Source organism: Sceloporus occidentalis, unplaced genomic scaffold, assembly GCF_023333645.1.
Source record: "Sceloporus occidentalis isolate IW3139 unplaced genomic scaffold, rSceOcc1.0.p SCAF_3, whole genome shotgun sequence".
Taxonomy (NCBI): Eukaryota; Metazoa; Chordata; class Lepidosauria; order Squamata; family Phrynosomatidae; genus Sceloporus; species Sceloporus occidentalis.
Genome location: NW_028316983.1, coordinates 125,344,046 through 125,362,200, shown reverse-complemented (window position 1 = coordinate 125,362,200; position 18,155 = coordinate 125,344,046). Strand labels below are relative to the sequence as shown.

General features: G+C 42.3%; 1 protein-coding gene across 1 annotated transcript in view; it reads left to right on the top strand.

Moving 5' to 3' along the window:
• LOC149316711 (uncharacterized) overlaps positions 1-17,833 on the top strand; it is a 32,501-nt gene extending 14,668 nt beyond the window's left edge. Inside the window, exons 3-4 of the mRNA XM_089518751.1 lie at positions 9,145-9,187; positions 17,243-17,833. Of these exons, the coding sequence (XP_089374877.1) occupies positions 9,145-9,187; positions 17,243-17,628 (429 nt within the window). The 3' untranslated portion in view covers positions 17,629-17,833. The remainder of the gene's footprint in view (positions 1-9,144; positions 9,188-17,242) is intronic.
• The last annotated feature ends 322 nt before the right edge of the window (positions 17,834-18,155 follow it).

Below are 18,155 nucleotides of genomic sequence, written 5' to 3'. Positions count from 1 at the left end.
CAACAGATTCAAGGTCCCTACGGTCCAGGTAGGGACGCAACTGTCGTATCAGCCGAAGCTGATAACAAGCACTCCTGACCGTCGCATCCACCTGAGAAGTCAGCTGGAGCGACGTATCAAGGAGCACTCCCAAGCTGCGCACCAAGTCCTTCAGGGGGAGCGTGACCCCATTCAGGACCGGATGACAGATCTCTCCACCCGAAACCGGGGAACCTATCACCAGTACTTCCGTTTTCCCTGGATTCACACTGAGTTTGTTCTCCCTCATCCAGCCCATTACCGACGCCAAGCAGGCATCTAGAGGAGAGATGCTATCCTTAGTTACTGCATCAGTCGGAGACATAGAGAAGACTATCTGGGTGTCATCAGCGTACTGATAACACCGCGCCCCGTGTCTCCGGATGATCTCTCCCAGCGGCTTCATGTAAATGTTAAATAGCATAGGGGACAAGATTGCTCCCTGAGGGACATCAGATGTCAGGGCCCTCCTATCGGAGCGACAGTCCCCCAGCTCCACCATCTGGGATCTGCCCGAGAGGTAGGAACGGAACCACTGCAAAGCAGTGCCCCCAATTCCCAACTCCCTCAGGCGTCCCAGAAGGATACCATGGTCGATGGTATCGAAGGCCGCTGAGATGTCCAAGAGCACTAACAGGGACACACTCCCCCTGTCCATGCCCAGACGGAGATCATCAACTAAGGCGACCATGGCAGTCTCAACTCCATAGCCCACCCGGAAGCCGGTTTGAAATGGGTCTAGAAAATTGGTTTCATCCAAGATCGATTGAAGCTGGAAAGCGACTGCTCTCTCGATCACCTTCCCCAAAAAAGGCAGCAGCGAGATGGGCCGATAGTTATTATGAATCAGGGGGTCTAAGGAGGGCTTCTTTAGCAGGGGTTTGACCACTGCTAATTTTAATTTAGATGGAAACTGACCCTCACTTAGAGATGTATTAATTATGCGATGCAACATGATTCGCACCACATCTCCCCCCTGAGCTGTCAGCCATGAGGGACAGGGATCAAGGGAGCAAGTCGTCCTCCTAACACTTCGAAGGATCTTGTCCACTTCCTCGGTACTAACAAACTCAAAGTGATCCAGTATAACAGGGGCCACGGACGCTTCGGACACCTCTCCTACAGGATCTGCACAAATACTGGCGTCGAGATCAGCCCTTATCCGAGAGATTTTATCCGCAAAGAAGTTGTTAAAATCGTCACAGCAGACTTTAGATGACTTCAAGATAGGGCTGAGGGAGGGAGGGAGCTGAGTTAGCTCCCTCACAACCCTGAACAGCTCTGCCGGACGCGACTCTACGGATGCAATACGTGCAGCATAGAACGAATTCTTCGCTGCACCTATTGCCACTCCATAAGCTTTCAAATGAGAGCGAAGGAGTGTCCTGTCAGACAAGTGCTGATGTCTTCGCCATTTACGCTCTAGTCGTTGCGCAGCCCGCTTCCTTTCCCTGAGATCTTCCGTATACCAGGGTTGTTTATTGGAAGCAGGCCGGAAAGGACGCTTGGGAGCGATACTGTGTATAGCCCTAGAGAGATTGGTATCCCAGATGTCGGTTAGGGCATCAACAGAATCGCCGTCAGAACCAGTCGTATACCCCTCTAGGGCTTCTTGGAACCTTATGGGTTCCATCAGCCTTCGAGGGTGGACCATCCTAATAGGTCCGCCACCCCTGGGGGGGTTAATGGTAGAAGCCTTGATTCTAGCTTCAACCAAGAAATGATCTGTCCATGACAAGGGAGAGACATTAGAGATCTCTGCCCACGGAGCCTCCATGTCCATACTGAAGATCACATCAAGAGTATTACCAGCACAATGTGTTGGCCCTGAGACTAATTGAGACAGGCCCATGGCTGTCATGGTAGTCATGAACTCCCGAGCCGCACCTGTTGGAATATCACTGGCCTCAAAAGGGATGTTGAGGTCCCCCAGGACAAGAAGCCTAGGGGACTCCAACACCAGTTCCGAGACCAGCTGTGTCAGCTCGGTTAGGGAGTCTGTTAGTGCACGGGGTGGCCGGTAGACCAACAGAATCCTCAGACTGTCTCTGGCCTTCAGGGACAGGTAAATACATTTTGTTAGCTTTGGCCCAGCTTTTTAATCTATTAAGGTCATTTTGAATTTTGATCCTGTCCTCTGGGATATTAGCTACTCCTTCTAATTTGGTTTCATCTGCAAATGTGATAAGTATGCCCCAATTCTGTCATCCAAGTCACTGATAAAGATGTTGAATAGCACTGGGCCCAGGACAGAGCCCTATGGGACCCCACTGGTCACTTCTCTCCAGGATAAAAAGGAGCCATTGTTGAGCACCCTTTGGGTTCGGCCGGTCAACCAATTACAAATCCATGTAACAGTTGCCTTGTCTAGCCCACATTTTACAAGCTTGTTTGCATGAATGTCATGGGGAACCTTGTCAAAGGCCTTATTGAAATCAAGATATACTATATCCACAGCATTCCCTTCATCTAACAAGCTGGTAATTTTATCAAAGAAAGAGATTAGATTTGTCTGGCATGACTTGTTTCTCTGAAACCCATGTTGACTTTTTGTAATTATGGCATTGCCTTCTAGATGTTCACAGACTCTCTGTTTAACGATCTGCTCCAGAATCTGTCCTGGTATTGATGTCAGACTAACTGGACGATAATTGTTGGGATCCTCTTTTCCCCCCTTTTTGAAGATGGGAACAATGTTTGCCTTCCTCCAGTCTGCTGGCACTTCTCCTCCAGAAGTTCTCAGAGATTATTATCAATGGCTCTGATATTACATTTGTCAGTTCTTTTAATACTCTTGGATATAGTTCATCAGGTCCTGGAGACTTATATTCTTTTAGATTAACCAGATATTCCTATCTCTTTACTTATTCTCTGCTGAATTTGCCCTATTCTGTCCTCTGCTCCATTTTCCTCAAGTTGTGCACCCTTTGCCTTTTCTGAGAATGATAATGATTCATGTTGTCTCATATCATGCCATAGTTTAGTCATTTTCGCTGCTAGGGAGAGTTCAGGCATGATTTGCCCATGGAGCTGTTTACTGGTAATTTAAGCAATGCAGGGTTTCTATAGAGCACTCCTCCATCACCACATTTCAAATTAGTTGATTCTCTTCCTGTAAGTTTTCTTCATTCTTCAGCTTTCACAAACATGCACAGAAATTGGAAATACAATGTCATAGTCAATTCTGACTGTTATTTAATGATATAATTTAAACTTGAGAATGTTGTCCAGTTCCTTCATAGTTGCCTTTCCACGTAGTAGAATTCTTCTGATTTTTAAAGTACAATATTCATTTTAATTTATGACTGAGCCCAGGTATAGAAAGTCTTTGACCATTTTCCTGTCTTTTTGATCCATTTTTGTGTTAATTATCTGTTGTCCTTATTTTTGTCAACTTGATGTTCAGCTATAACCCTGCTTTTGCGCATTCTTCTGTGACTTTCCTCAATAGTTGTTCCATGTCTTTGCCATTTTCTGTGTATCCCAAATTGTTGATCCGTATTCCTCCAATGTTCCTGCAAGACTAATCCAGCTTTCTATCAAGTGCAGTCTTGTCTGATCCTCTTGCCAAATGGAAACCATATTGTTTCTTTTTATTTTGTCCTACCAGTGGCCTCTTGTCCCAAGTATAGGTTATGCATCAAGACAATAAAAGGTTGTGGCACAACCAGTCTATCATTTTTCACTCAGTATATGGCAAAAGCCTTTATTATAAAAATTTGAGAATCAGTCTGCTTACGTGGGAGGGTAAAACAGTGCTCCAATAGGTACTGCAGTCCCTGGTATCTCCTTTCTTAGGGACTGGAATTTATATTGATCATTTCCAATCTGTGCACCATTGGTTTTTCCCCCCATATTTCTTGGCAGATTTTAGTAGGGATCTGAATGGATGCTCTCTACGTAAGGTGAAACTGATGTATTGGTTTATTTTTCCAAAGTGCTTTGGGGGAGACCTCTGTTTTGCTTTCTAAAACTGTAGGATTATTACCCGAGACACGATAGCCAAGATATCTCATAGCCATAAAAATATTTGTTGGAAATGCAATACTGAAGTTTGTACATGGATGCATTGCTGGTGGAAATGTTTCTACTTAATATGATTGAAGATGAAGACCTAGACAAAAAATATGGAAAATTACTATTTTATATGATTTGTGCAATAAAAAATATCAATAAAGAAATTCGAACAGGATTGGAAACCATGGATAAATTATTTGAGTAATGGAAAAGGGACACATGCTAGTATTATTTTTGACAATTCTTTAAACTTAATCGCAAACCACTTAAAGAAGTAAAAAAGAGAAAATAATGGAATTGAATTTTTTTTTGGATAGGGTTATATTAAGATTGAAAAGGAGGCAAAAAGGGTTTATATTTACCAGTAACATACGTGTGAAGTAAATTTTAATTTTAATTTGGGAAAAGAAAGTAATATTAATCGGATGTATAGTACAGTGCGTCCACGCCATGCGCAAATGCCCTGCGGGGAGGAGAACAATGGCATGTGTGCCCACGCACAGCACCACCACATGCACACGCTCCATTATGTCCTATGGGGCTTGGGCATAGGCGGATTTTCTCTTACGCAGGGTGATCCGGAAAGGATCCCTCGCATAAGGAGAGGACCCACTGTATACGAACTGGATAAAGATAAAAGGAAGTAACATTGATGTAAATATGTACAAATAGCAGACATATAGTATTATATATTTTAATATGTAGAAAAAACTTCATAAAAATATTTGTAAAAAATAAAAAAATAAAACTGTAGGCTCAATGAGAAAAGACTCTTCCTTGACTGAAATTGTCAACTTTTCATTTGTTTTATATATCTTCAGTGTATTGCATCCATAATCTTTTTTCTTGATCATACAATTTGTTCCCCTCTTGCTCCACACTTGTTTTAAAATTCCCTTTGGTGTAGGTGTAGCCTCCCAGGGTCTCCTACTTTGCTAAAGTGCCCCCCTAGCCTTCCACAGTTGCCCACCCCTACTTTACAAGGCCTTTACATTTAATAAATAAAGGCAGACTAGTACATACATATTGACAATGAGACGTTCAAATTGTGAATTGTTGTTATTTTTGCAAATGACTGGATTCAAATGTGTTAATCCTAAAACAGAAAATGTCACATGAGGGAGGGAGAAGGTACCTTGAGATAGTTTATGAGGAGGTTACAGTGAAGACACTTGGGATCAGTTTCCCAGTTCCCAGAGAGAGAGAGAGAGAGAGAGAGATTAGTATGACACTGCTTGCCTTTGAGAAATCCACGCTGATACTTAATAATCAAAGCATTCTTTTCTAAGGGTTCATAGGCCAGCTAGTTAATTTAGAACAGATAATTAACATTTATGAGCACTGATGCCAAAGTGACTGGTCACTAGTTGCCCAGGTCTTCCATTTCCCTCTTGAAGATGAGGACAATATTGTCCATCCCCAATCTGCAATGACCTCCCCTGTTCTCCAAGAATTCTCAAAAATTATAGATACTGCACATGGCTTTTAAACCACAATTACACTGGCAAAGAAGTGGCTTGACGATACTCATTGCAGGATGCTACCTCTGACCTATAGCTGCCCTGTGCCCCACCTGTCCCTTTTCATTCACGGGGAAAACCTGTGAATGACCTAGCAATTGTGCAATTCCACAAGTGTGAAATGTTGCTCTGGGGCTATTGTATGATTGCCAGACACGTGCTGTCAGTGTTCCCCTTTTCCCCATCCCCCAACGATTCCAAAGCATCCTGATTACTTTTTTTAATCTAATTATTTTTATTATTTTTATTTTACTTGTTAAGAGTTAATTCTGGGCTGCAGAGCTCCAGAATTGTGCAGAAAAAAGGGGAGAATCCCTAAAGGCATGCTGGGTAAGGCATAATGCAGGGAGGTGAGTTTAAGGGAAGAGCATGGGATGAGGGCAGCAGCCCCGGTTGTGTGATTGTGAGTGGTGCGGTGATGGCTGACTAAAAAGTACAAAGTTCCCCCCCCTTTTTTTTTTAGCAAGCATAACTGCTTCCAGAATGGGGCTGGAGCAGTAAAGCTCTACATTCGCATGTCTGTTTACTACTCTTAGATGCACTTCTTCCAGTTTAGAGACATGAATTCACTGAAAGCAAATAAATGTTTCCCAATTTACATCTGGTAGAGATGTAAATTGCTGTCATAATTTTTCTCATCCCTGAAGAAGGGTGGAAAATATATTTACTGTTTTCTCCACACATTAATTGTGAGATAATTAAAATGTTTAGTCTCTCACACAGGGCAGACTTCACCCATTTCAACTGGGCGCTGTCCATTTAAACTTTGATGTTCTGGATATTTTTATTGCTTTTTTTTTTTTTTTTTTTTTGAATTGCAAAACAGCTGCCATCTCACATTTTCCCTCTATCACTTCCTTGCTGTCCTTCAGGCAGCAAATGGCACCTACCTGCACTGGGATGGAGGGAGGGAGGAGAACTTCAACATCCTCGCTGTGATGGCACTGTTGGGAGTGGCTCAGGACATCATGTCTGACATGCCAACAATGGGTCCTTCCAAAGTGGTATCTGCTGGGCACATTCTGGATCTGGTTTTCTGTGCTTGGTGAGGCAAGGGTGAGTTGGGAGTGAAGGAACTGCCTATAGTTCCATTGTCATAGACAGAACACTGGTGCATGTTAGGTCTTCTGGGACTCAAAACCTCTGCAGAGATGGGTGACTTATTAAGGTGTTCTGCCCCAAGGATCCAGATGGATTCCTGATAGTTCTTGGAAGTTTCATAATGCCTCAGTATGCAATTCTCTTAAAGTCTTGGTTGACCTCTGGAATGAAAAAATGGCCAGGACAGGGGCATGATCGCTCTTGAGCGTCCTATCTCACAGAGTGCAGCGCCCTGGTTTTCAAAGAAAACAGGTGGGACAATGACTAGAGCACTGGAAGAATACTCGGGTCCAAAACACACTGCAGAAATAAACTTAAACTGACCTGGCTCAGTGCTAGGGAATCCCGGGAACTAGTTTTGTGAGACATTTAGCCTTCACTGCCAGGGAGCTCTGGTGGGAGTATAATTCCCTAGCGCTGACCCAGGGCAGTTAAAGCACTCTCAAACTGGATTACTTCTGTAGTGTGTTTTGGACCTCAGTTGAGGCCAATCAAACACAAAGCTTATCTGAGGATTTACTCTGGGATAATACAGGCAACAAAGATAAATTTCATTCCTACCTGCACTGATTCAAAGAACCAGCCAGTGCTGTGTTTAGGTGGTATGCCAAGCCAGAGTGGGTAAATCAAGGGGGGAAACATGTGCACTCAGTATGGTGTAAGGCTGGTTAATACACCATGTATTTTTACAATTCTGTGTTTACAAAACACAATACATCATGAATTGGAAACAGTCATAATATGTATGTGTAAATGATACACATGCAATACAGACAGGCAAGAAAAAAAATGCGGACAGAACAGAAACATTAAGCAAATAATGCATATTGAAATGTAAGTCAAAATTCAGGGTGAGGGTAGGGAGTGATGGGATTGACTCTGCCTCATACTGACAGCCTAAGTACAAGTGTTGGTAATTACCTTTAAAGCCCTTGATGGTTTGGGTCCAGATTACTTATAGAATTGCCTTTTCCCATATAATCCGCTCAGCACACTCAGGTCTTCTGGAGGACATTTACTCCAGTCATCCAGGACTAGGTTGGCAACTGTCAGCCAGAGGACCTTTTCTTCAGCTACCCTAGATTGTGGAATGACCTGCCAGAAGAGATTTGACAGCTGAATACACTGTCTGAATTTAAAAGAGCACTAAAGACCAATTTCTTCTGGCAGGCTTATCAAGATGATTTTCAAATAGTGAATTTTGAATGATTAATTTAAACATGGATCATTTTAATATATGTATATCTTATTTGTCCTTTTAAATTGAGATGTATTTTCACTGATGTGGTGTTTCTGTTAACTGTTGTTGTTACCTGTCTCAAACCATGGGTAGAGGCAAGTAAGAAATAACAACAACCAACAACAACAACAACAGATAAAGATACTGACAACAATATAGAAACTCATTTAAGCAGACCAAATACTAAAGAAGGATGGGACTGGATTAGGAAAGGAGGATTGAAGATTGTGCCCTGACAGAAACACAAGCTGCAGTAAATACAAAATTGCCACTAAACTTAAATGCCAATTTGAGAGGCAGCAGAAGAGAGTGGAAGGAATTGCCACAATCATTGTGCCTGGAGAATGCTGTTGAAATTCTTGACCTGGATTGGAAGTGAGAGCTGTTAATGAGTGAAGTCCAGTGACCTTCCTCCCCTCCCCACCTTGATGTTGGTTTTGTGTGCCTTCAAGTCATTTTTGTCTTATAGCAATACCTATCATGGGGTTTTCTTGGAAGATTTGTTCAGAGGAAATTTACCATTGCTTTTCCTCCAAATCTGAAAGCTTGTGCTTTACCCAGGATTACCGAGTGGGTTTCATGGCCGAGTGGGGAATTGCACCATAGTCTCCAAAGTCAAGTGCAACACTCAAACCACTATGTCATAATTAGTACAATATTGAGAATGCTATTTGTAATCAAACCCAGCTGTGTCAGTAAAACAAAGACAAAACATTATATGGGAAAACATATGTGTGTAAACAAAAGTAGAGCATTATATGATGTGAATTTAAAAACCTGTTCTAGAAGTCTCTGTATTGGATAAGAGAAGCCAGTTACTGCTTTAGGCCCCATATGTATAAACCATTAAATATCCAATGGGAAAGCTCATCAGACTAGAGTAGACTACTGAATGGTATACTGATGGATAACCATTCCTTTTCTATTCTTTAACGCCAATGCATGGGAAGCAGTACTTGGATAAAGAGGTGAAATCTGGATATATATATTTTTTGCACACTAAAAGCACTCCCCCACCCCACCCACTATGTACTTGACAGTCTTTGAATAGGCCACAGATCCCAGTATCTGCTGTGTGGTCAAGCAGAGTATTCATTTGCTTGTAGTAAATGACTACAATCTGTTGAAACTTTCCATGCAACAGGCCTCTCACTGTGTGGGCAGAACGTTGTTTCATCTGAATCTGCATTTCCATCCTAACCTTGAAAATATTTTCCATAACGCATTTTTGTTCCATTTCTGTTTCAGAGTCCAGGTCCACAGACACAATGGATATTTATCAAGAATAGCAGTAAGTTGGGTTTGTTTGTTTTTGTTTTTTCTGTTCAGATTTGTGTTTTACCCCTTTCCCTTTTTTTCTGCAGTGCAGGGATCTTATGCTGGATCCCACTTCTCCCTTCCATCTTTGAGGCAGGGCTTAACTAAACTGTCAATTGAACCTTGCCAGCCCAAGTGGAAGAGCTAGACTCTTCCTCCTAGTTCCATCCTGTCTTGGCCTAGCAGGAATGTTTAGTAGCATACTTCCCTGGAGCGATAACAGATGTTATAGAAACATAGCAGTCACACCCTGGTATTGCTAGGGACTTCCAACTTATGCCAAGCAACTATATTCTCTTCCTTTGGGGATGATGGAGAGGTTGAAACTTCCCTTTATTGATGCTCCTGTGGCTGGTCTGGTCTTGAGGAGTCTTTTCTCTAGAGATGGGGAATGACATCCCTAAGAACCCAGAGGATAAGAAATTGGAGGCCTTTTTGCATTGATCACATGAAATGCTGAGTTCACCTTGGGGGTAAATGAAAGATCTAGACAAAGGACAATAAAATCTCTGTGAAAAACACAAACCTCCTTATGCCCTCTCAGTTCAGAAACCCTGAGAGCCCTGTACAAATTAGAGAAACCACTCTAAAAAATCTGAAAATAAGTGTGGAAAGCCAGGGCTTACCTTTTTTCCCCTGTCAGGCTGGATCTCAAAGGTGACACATGAGTCTTAAGCATATTGTTACCAAACCTTTACTCAAATCATAATGTAAAAAAGTTAGAACAGATCCCACCAATGCAGACTGATTCTTGGTGTCCATGTCATCTGTCTGAACTAAGACATGCTTGCACCAGACACACTGCTTGTAGTTCCAGCAAGTTAATCCTCTTACTCTTTAACCATGAGCCATATGCTACCTGCCCATTACAGTGCACTCCCCATCCCCCTCAGGCTGGCATTGATGGTAATCAACACCCTCCTTGATTCTCAGGGAGCACCTTTCTGCCACCTCCTCTAGGAAAGGAAGGAGAAACCATTGCAGATCCCTTAGATGAAACTTGGCCCAAGGAATTAGATCTATGCATGCTACCATCAACCCCAACAATTTTACCAGCACCATTACTTCAACTGACTAGGGACTGTAATTGTTGACCTCCTCTCCTCCAGGAGAAACACTTTCTGTTGAGTAATGTCTAGTATGGCACTCAGGTGCTGGATCCTCTTGGTTGGTTCTGAATGAATCTTCCCTGTTGATAACAAACCTATGAAACTCCAGACATTCAATGGTGATCCACTGATCCTCCGTGGCCTTCAGGCATGAGGATGACCAGATTAGCAGGTTGTCCAAATATGAGTGAAAATGTGCCCCTAGGACTCTCAAATGTGTCACCAGAACCACCGACACTTTTGTGAACATCCAAGGTGAAACCAGCAGCCCAAATGGTAGGGTTTAGTGTTTCTTCAGGTGGGTGAAGTTGAGCATGGGATGCATAGGATGTGCAGATATGCCTCCAGAAGGTCCATAGATGCTAGGAATTCCCCTGCCTGAATTCCCCCTCCAGGATAATTCTGAGGGTCTTCATGTGGAACTTTCATAACAAAATGTATGGCCCTTCAATCGCTGTTCTTTAGAACCAAGAAAAACATTGAGTATGATCCTAAAAATCTTTGATGGTTGGGAATGGATATGTGACCTTTATCTGAAGGAGATGGTCTACGGCATGCTGCATCCTCTGGTGCTTCTCCAGGGCTCTGAGCATCTGGGACCAAACAAACAAACCTAGAGCCTTCCAAATGCTGCTACCTCGACAGTGCTGGGTACAGTGTCCTCAATGGTGGAAATTTGTAGGGCAGCCACTTGGGCTGCTTATTGATCCTTTATCAGATATTTTAAAAATGACAAGTTTACTTCTGCAGATGTGTCTTTTGATAGGTGTGTCTTGCAGCATCTGTATAATGTTAATCATGAGTAGTCATGTGGTGACCACATGTGTAGGTCCCAGCATAAGGATTCACTCCCCACACAGAAAGATACTGGAATAGTAGTACAGTGGACCCTTGTTATACACTGGGGTTTGGTTCCAAGATCCCCCGTGTATAACAAAATCCGTGGGTACTCAAGTCCTATTAAATATAATGACATAGCAAAATGGTGTCCCTTATAAAAAATGGAAAATCAAGGTTTGATATTTGAAATTTATATGTTTTTGAACATTTTCAAACTGTGGATGCTTGAATCCGTGTATAAAAAATCCATATATAAGAAGGGCTGACTGTACTTACCATGAAGGTTCCTTTTCTGCAGTGGTGGGATAGGAATCCTTCCCACCCTTTGTTAGTTTCTTAATGTTGTCTAGTTGTTGTTGACTTTTGTTAGTTTAACTCCAGAGCTTGTTAACTGTCACTGGGAGTGAGAAGGGTTTCGGGGTAGTGAAGCTTGATTGTTAAGTCCTGCCTCAAAGATAGAAGGAGTGGGGAATGAGACCCAGAAGTTTATCGCATGAGGGTTAAACTGCTCCCCAGCGCGTTCTAACGGGGGCGAGCAGGGGCGCGCATGGAATGCGATGGGCACCGGATGGGGCCCAAAACGCAACTTTATCGCACAGGGGGCTGCCGCCGCCGCGCGTTCCCATCGCGTCCCAATTCGGTTCCAGAGGGCGCCATTTCTGGGAACTGTTTCAAAGCGTCCCCAGAAATGGCGCCCTCTGGAACCGAATTGGGACGCGATGGGAACGCGCGGTGGCGGCGGCGGCGGCGGCCCCCCGTGCGATAAAGTCGCATTTTGGGCCCCATCCGGTGCCCATCGCGTTCCGTGCGCGCCCCCGCTCGCCCCCGTTAGAACGCGCTGGGGAGCGGTTTAACCCCCATGCGATAAACTCTCCAGTGTAAGGATTCCCTCCCCATCAATGCAGAAAAGAAACCTTCACGGTGAGTACCAATGTTCCATTCTCAGTTCCATAACCAAGTTCATCTGTACACTCCCATCCTATTCTAGTGAAGAAAGGAGAAAATGGAAAACTGGGCTGCTGTCTTGGACAAATTTAAATAAGACTGGGATAAATTGTCACAATGTTATATTTACATTTTAAAAGTTTAGAAACCCTTACTTTAATACATTTACACTAGAAAGGGGATGAACTATATTTACACTTACATCCATTTTAAGTACGTTTAAATTAGCATTACATTACTACACTAATATTCTTACTGCAACGAAGGGGGAAAAAAACTTCCGTCATATTTTTACCCTCTGTTCATATCCACATTTTTAATCTGGGAGAGAACAAAAGCACCAGAAGAAATCCTTTTCTTACCCCTGTACTGAAAAGGAATGACACCAGAAATACCCCACAAGAGGAAGTCATAATTTTATATACGTGATTCATGCAAAGTGAATTTTGTGCATGTTACCCACCCTAAAAGTAAGGTACTGCACTTAGGGCGGAAAAATGAAATGCACAGATATAGGATGGGCAATACCTGGCTGAATGAAACTACATGTGAAAGGGATCTGGGAGTCCAAGTAGACCACAAGTTGAACATGAGTCAACAGTGTGACGCAGCAGCTAAAAAGGCCAATGCAATTTTAGGCTGCATCAATAAAAGTATAGTGTCTAGATCAAGGGAAGTAATAGTGCCACTATATTCTGCTCTGGTCAGGCCCCACCTGGAATATTGTCTCCAGTTCTGGGCACCACAATTCAAAAAGGACATTGAGAAACTGGAGCGTGTCCAAAGGAGGGCAACTAAAATGGTGAAAGGTCTGGAAACCATGTCCTACGAGGAACGTCTTAGGGAGCTAGGGATGTTTAGCCTGGAGAAAAGAAGGTTAAGAGGTGATATGATAGCCCTGTTTAAATATTTGAAGGGATGTCATATTGAGGAGGGAGCAAGTTTGTTTTCTGCTGGTCCAGAGACTAGGACCTGAAGCAATGGATGCAAGCTACAGGAAAAGAGATTCCACCTCAACATTAGGAGGAACTTCCTGACAGTAAGGGCTGTTCGACAGTGGATCAAACTCCCTTGGAGTGTAGTGGAGTCTCCCTCCTTGGAGGTCTTCAAGCAGAGGCTGGATGGCCATCTGTCGGGGATGCTTTGATTGTGATTTCCTGCATGGCAGGGGGTTGGACTGGATGGCCCTTGTGGTCTCTTCCAACTCTATGATTCTATGAGGAACAGTTTAGGGAGCTGGGGATGTTTAGCCTGGAGAAGAGAAGGTTAAGAGGTGATATGATAGCCCTGTTTAAATACTTGAAGGGATGTCATATTGAGGAGGGAGCAAGCTTGTTTTCTGCTGCTCCAGAGACTAGGACCTAGAACAATGGATGCAAGCTGCAGCAAAAGAGATTCTGCCTCAACATTAGGAAGAACTTCCTGACAGTAAGGGCTTTTTGACAGTGGAACACACTCCCTTGGAGAGTGATGGAGACTCCCTCCTTGGAGGATTTTATGCTTTGATTGTGAGTTCCTTCATGGCAGGGGGTTGGACTGGATGGCCCTTGCGGTCTCTTCCAACTCTGTTATTCTAAGATTCTATGATTTTATGGCAGAGCATCCCAAACATATCCTCCCACAAAGATCTAATGGGAAAAATTGAGCCATCTCCAGGACCATTTAGCATATATTTTAAGTCACACTATCTCAAGCATATTCTCCTGATTTGGTCTAGCTGTTTATGTATGATGTGTTATCACAAAAAAACTTCATTTTATTTATATAGATAAATATATAATTATATACTTAATTTAATATTGTATATTTATGTAGATAATTTAATATTTTACTAAAATAGGGATGGAAGAATATTCCAGTTTTACAAAAAATGACCAAAAGCATGTTTCTTGAATGTCAAGAAATCCTGATGCCAAGGAAATGTAATTGACCAAGTTTTTTTGAAATTTGAGGCTTTTTGTATGCCAAATTTGCACATGCCTGTTTTGCACAGAAAACAGCATTTTTCTACAAATACTATTTTCTGCACAGAATAGAATCAGAATCATAGAGTTGGAAGAGACCTCAAGGGCCATCCAGTCCAACCCTCTGCCATGGAGGAACACAGAATCAAAGCACCCCTGACAGATGGCCTTACAGCCTCTGTCGAAAAACCTCCAAAAAGGAGACTCCATCAAACTTTGAAGCAATATGTTTCTAACATAGAAATATGCAGTTTTCTATGCATAAGAGCAACAGAATTTTACATAGTCTCAAGTCTTAAACTTACATAGAATACATTTCAAACTTGCAACATGAATGAATTATCACAATTAATCATTGCATTCTTCAGGACAAAAAATAGTGAATAATCACATCTCTATCATGAGCCAGCATGATGTAGTGGTTTGAGCACTGGACTACTAATTTGGAGACAAGGATCTGAATCCCCACTTAACCATGGAAACTCACTGGGTGACCTTGGGCAAGTCACACTGTCAGCCTCAGAGGAAGGCAAAGGTAACCCCCCTCTGAATAAATCTTGCCAATAAAACCTCGATAGGTGGGTTGACCTTCGGATCACCATAAGTCAGAAACAACTTGAAGGCACATGACAGTAAAACTGTAATCTTGCATATGTACCACCAAAAACACAATTTAATAATATAGAGAGTTCTATCCCTTAGGAAAAAAATAATGATTTTCTTTTTTAAATCCAAGTTGGGCATACCTGTCTGCAATTGTTAACAAAAATTTTTAAAAAATGACCAAACGTACACTTGTCAAGATACTGACAAACAATAATATTACCTACAAATGTTCTAGCTCATTATAAATCCTGTTCATTATTTCTTGGCACCTTTCTTTCTCCTCTTTCTTCTCATCTGCTTAGTCTCGTTCTTATACTCTTGTCTCATTTCTTTGATAGTCACCTTCCTCTCATGTTGGCAGTGATTTTTGTTGCTAGCCATCTGAGGTGCCCTTTTTGCTATCCCAGTGATGGCGAACCCTTGAGAAACCGAGTGCCCAAACTGCAACCCAAAACCCACTTATTTATTGCCAAGTCTCATGTTCCTCTTGCTTTCTAGTAATGAACTCCGGTGAACTCTGTGCTGGAGCATGGTGCACATGCCCAAAGAGAAGGCTACAAAAAACATTACTTAGGACTCTCTATGGTGTGGTATGGGAGCAGGTAAATGGAGGCATGACACCATGAGCTATTGCACCAGGTGATGCCAATCCTAATGCTCTACAGCCTTCATTCCTCATGCACATGCTGCACTGTTGTCCTTCCCTCCCTCCTGTTTTATGTTGCATGGCTCCCCACCACAAATAGCCACCACAAAATGAGAGAGTTTGTTGAGGATGACAGGTAAGGCACTGAAATGGATGAAATGAAAACAGTGAATGTAGCAAATGACAATGATCCCACTGTTTATAATTCCCTGGAAAAATGCCATTAAAATTATTTTACCTTTCATTGGAAAAAAAAAACTGCTGTAATTTTTAAAGGAACATAGAGGCTTTACAGACTGCCCCAATAGAGCGGCATCCCACTGCCCCTTTCAGCACCAGATCAGGGCTGTGGCAATCGCATGCCACAGCCCTGATCTAGCACTTTGCTGGCTCTAAAAGAAACGGCAAAATGCCACTCCTTTAAGAACCATCAGAAAGGTGCTCTTGCCACATTGGCGGCACTTTTCAGCGCTCCTTTGGGCATGCATCATATAAACACTGTGCCAAAGGAGCACTATGACACCACCCACCATGCGGTCAGGTGAGTAGAGTGAAGCTGGCATGGGGGTGGCATGAGGGCGTGTGTCATCCAAATGCCATGTTCCCACACCACCCTCACGCCAGTGCTTCAAGCCACTCTGTACAGCCCCATAGTTAATGTTAGTATATCAGTGCACTGTTTCTGGTCTCTGAGTAGAACCGTGCCCTTTGATTTGCCGCTGAGACCTTTTTTCTTGTCCTGCTGCTGGGGGAAACACACTGAATGGTAGCATCCTAACATTGGAATGGTCTTCTCCAAGAGGTAAACCTGGTAACAACTTTACTATAATTTTGACACTAGGCTAATGCCTATTTGTTTACCCTGCAATTTACAGTGGGTTACCTCTGCTGTGGATTAATGAAATGAGTAATTTGTTTATCTATATCTATCCATATATACATATACAGTGGACCCTAGTTATACGCTGGGTTTTGGTTCCAAGATCCCCCGTAGATAACAAAATCCATGGATGCTCAAGTCCCATTAAATATAATGACATAGCAAAATGGTGTCCCTTATAAAAAATGGAAAATCAATATTTGAAATTTATACTTTTTTTGAACATTTTCAAACCGTGGATGCTTGAATCCGTGTATAAAAAGTCTGTGTATAAGAAGGGCCAACTGTACATTCCTGTAATTGTTAGTTTACTGTTGAATGTTTTGGACTGTATTACCCATCCTGGATTAAAAAACCTAAAGTCTAGATATGAATGGAAATAATGAACCAGCCAACTAGCGCATGTTGTGTAGAGGGGCTGGCATGCTCCAGCAGGTGCAAGATTTTCATGCCTAGTACTGGCAGATCTTATGAGTAAACACTGTCCTGGTATCCTACACTAGATCATGAGACCAGAAGTAGATGTTAGAAATATTTCTGCAGCTGCTGCTGGGAAATCACCATATTTTTTTTCCTCCACAAACATTGCCTATCTAAACAGAAACTATAGGAATGGCTTTTGAAGGACATTAAACATGCACTCTGTTGTCTCTCAGGAGCTGACTTGAATGGTTAGCCTCCTTAATGCACATGGAAGTTCATACAGCGCTCATGTATGTGCACTATGAGAATGATCATACTGGCTTTTAATGAAATAGACAACCAACTAACTCCTTCTTTTTCCTAATCCATAGAAAACTGTAAGTGAAGTTCCCAGCTGGTCATTTCTGATGGCAAAGCTTCTGTGAATAATCAGCTTCCTAGAAAGGCTGCCACCGTTTTCTCTTGTTCTTTCACTTCTTTTATAGGTTTACTTACCATCTATCTCTTTTATAAATCCCCCCCCCAACACAAGTTGTTCATTTTTTGTTATTTTTCTAAGATTGTGTCTGTGTGGCTTATAAACTGATGGCTTTCTCTGGGATTTTTTGCATTCCAGATCGCTCAATTGTCTACAAGAAAGCCATTGGAATTAAAAGGAAGGATGGAACAATGGATGTCAATGATTTGAAATGCTCCATCCCAATTCACTGTGATGGTTTCTACGTGTTATTCCTGGAGGGGAGTATTAGCCTGAAAGGGGAAAAGGACTCACGGATTCTCAAGGTCTACCATCAGCCCACAAAGCACTTCTTGACCATTAATTGCAGTGGCCAGAAGACAGAAGTTAAAGAAATCATAGTCCGCGAGTTTCGTTCTAAGGATGAGATCTTTTTAAAATATAATGATTATAATGACAAGGCAAATATTGACACCTCCCAACAGGACCTGAAACTGAGCCTCATCATGTTAACTCCTCCTTCATATTGTTATTCCAAAAAGTAGAAAGCAATATAATGAATTCACAGTGGACTTAGGCACTTGGGCAGTGATATGCAATGACACACTTATTTGAGACACTTGATGTGTATTAGAAGAAATATTCTCTGGGCTAACTAGTGTAAATCAGCTAATAACAGAGAAATGAACCCTGAAATTCTGCAGTTTGTTTCATGTCAGTTGCATGGGGCTACATTTTTCTTTGCTCAAACCAAGCCTATTTCCCAGTTTATAAGCCATTAGAGCTCTCTTTCTTTCTTTCTTTCTTTCTTTCCTTCCTTCCTTCCTTCCTTCTCTCTCTCTGCATGTGTGAAAATAAAATGATACTGTCTCTCCTCCAAAGTGGTCTTGTTCACTGGCTAAAGTAATAAATACAATTCTGAATATCTTTCAGAGAGATGCTGTGACAGAAACATATAGAATGATTGTTTGGGATACAGCAGGGGAAATTGGGATATTTTCCACTTTCCTAAGAAGTCTCATGTATTTAGGGTTGCCATAAGTCAGGACCTCCAAACCAGGACAAATGTAGG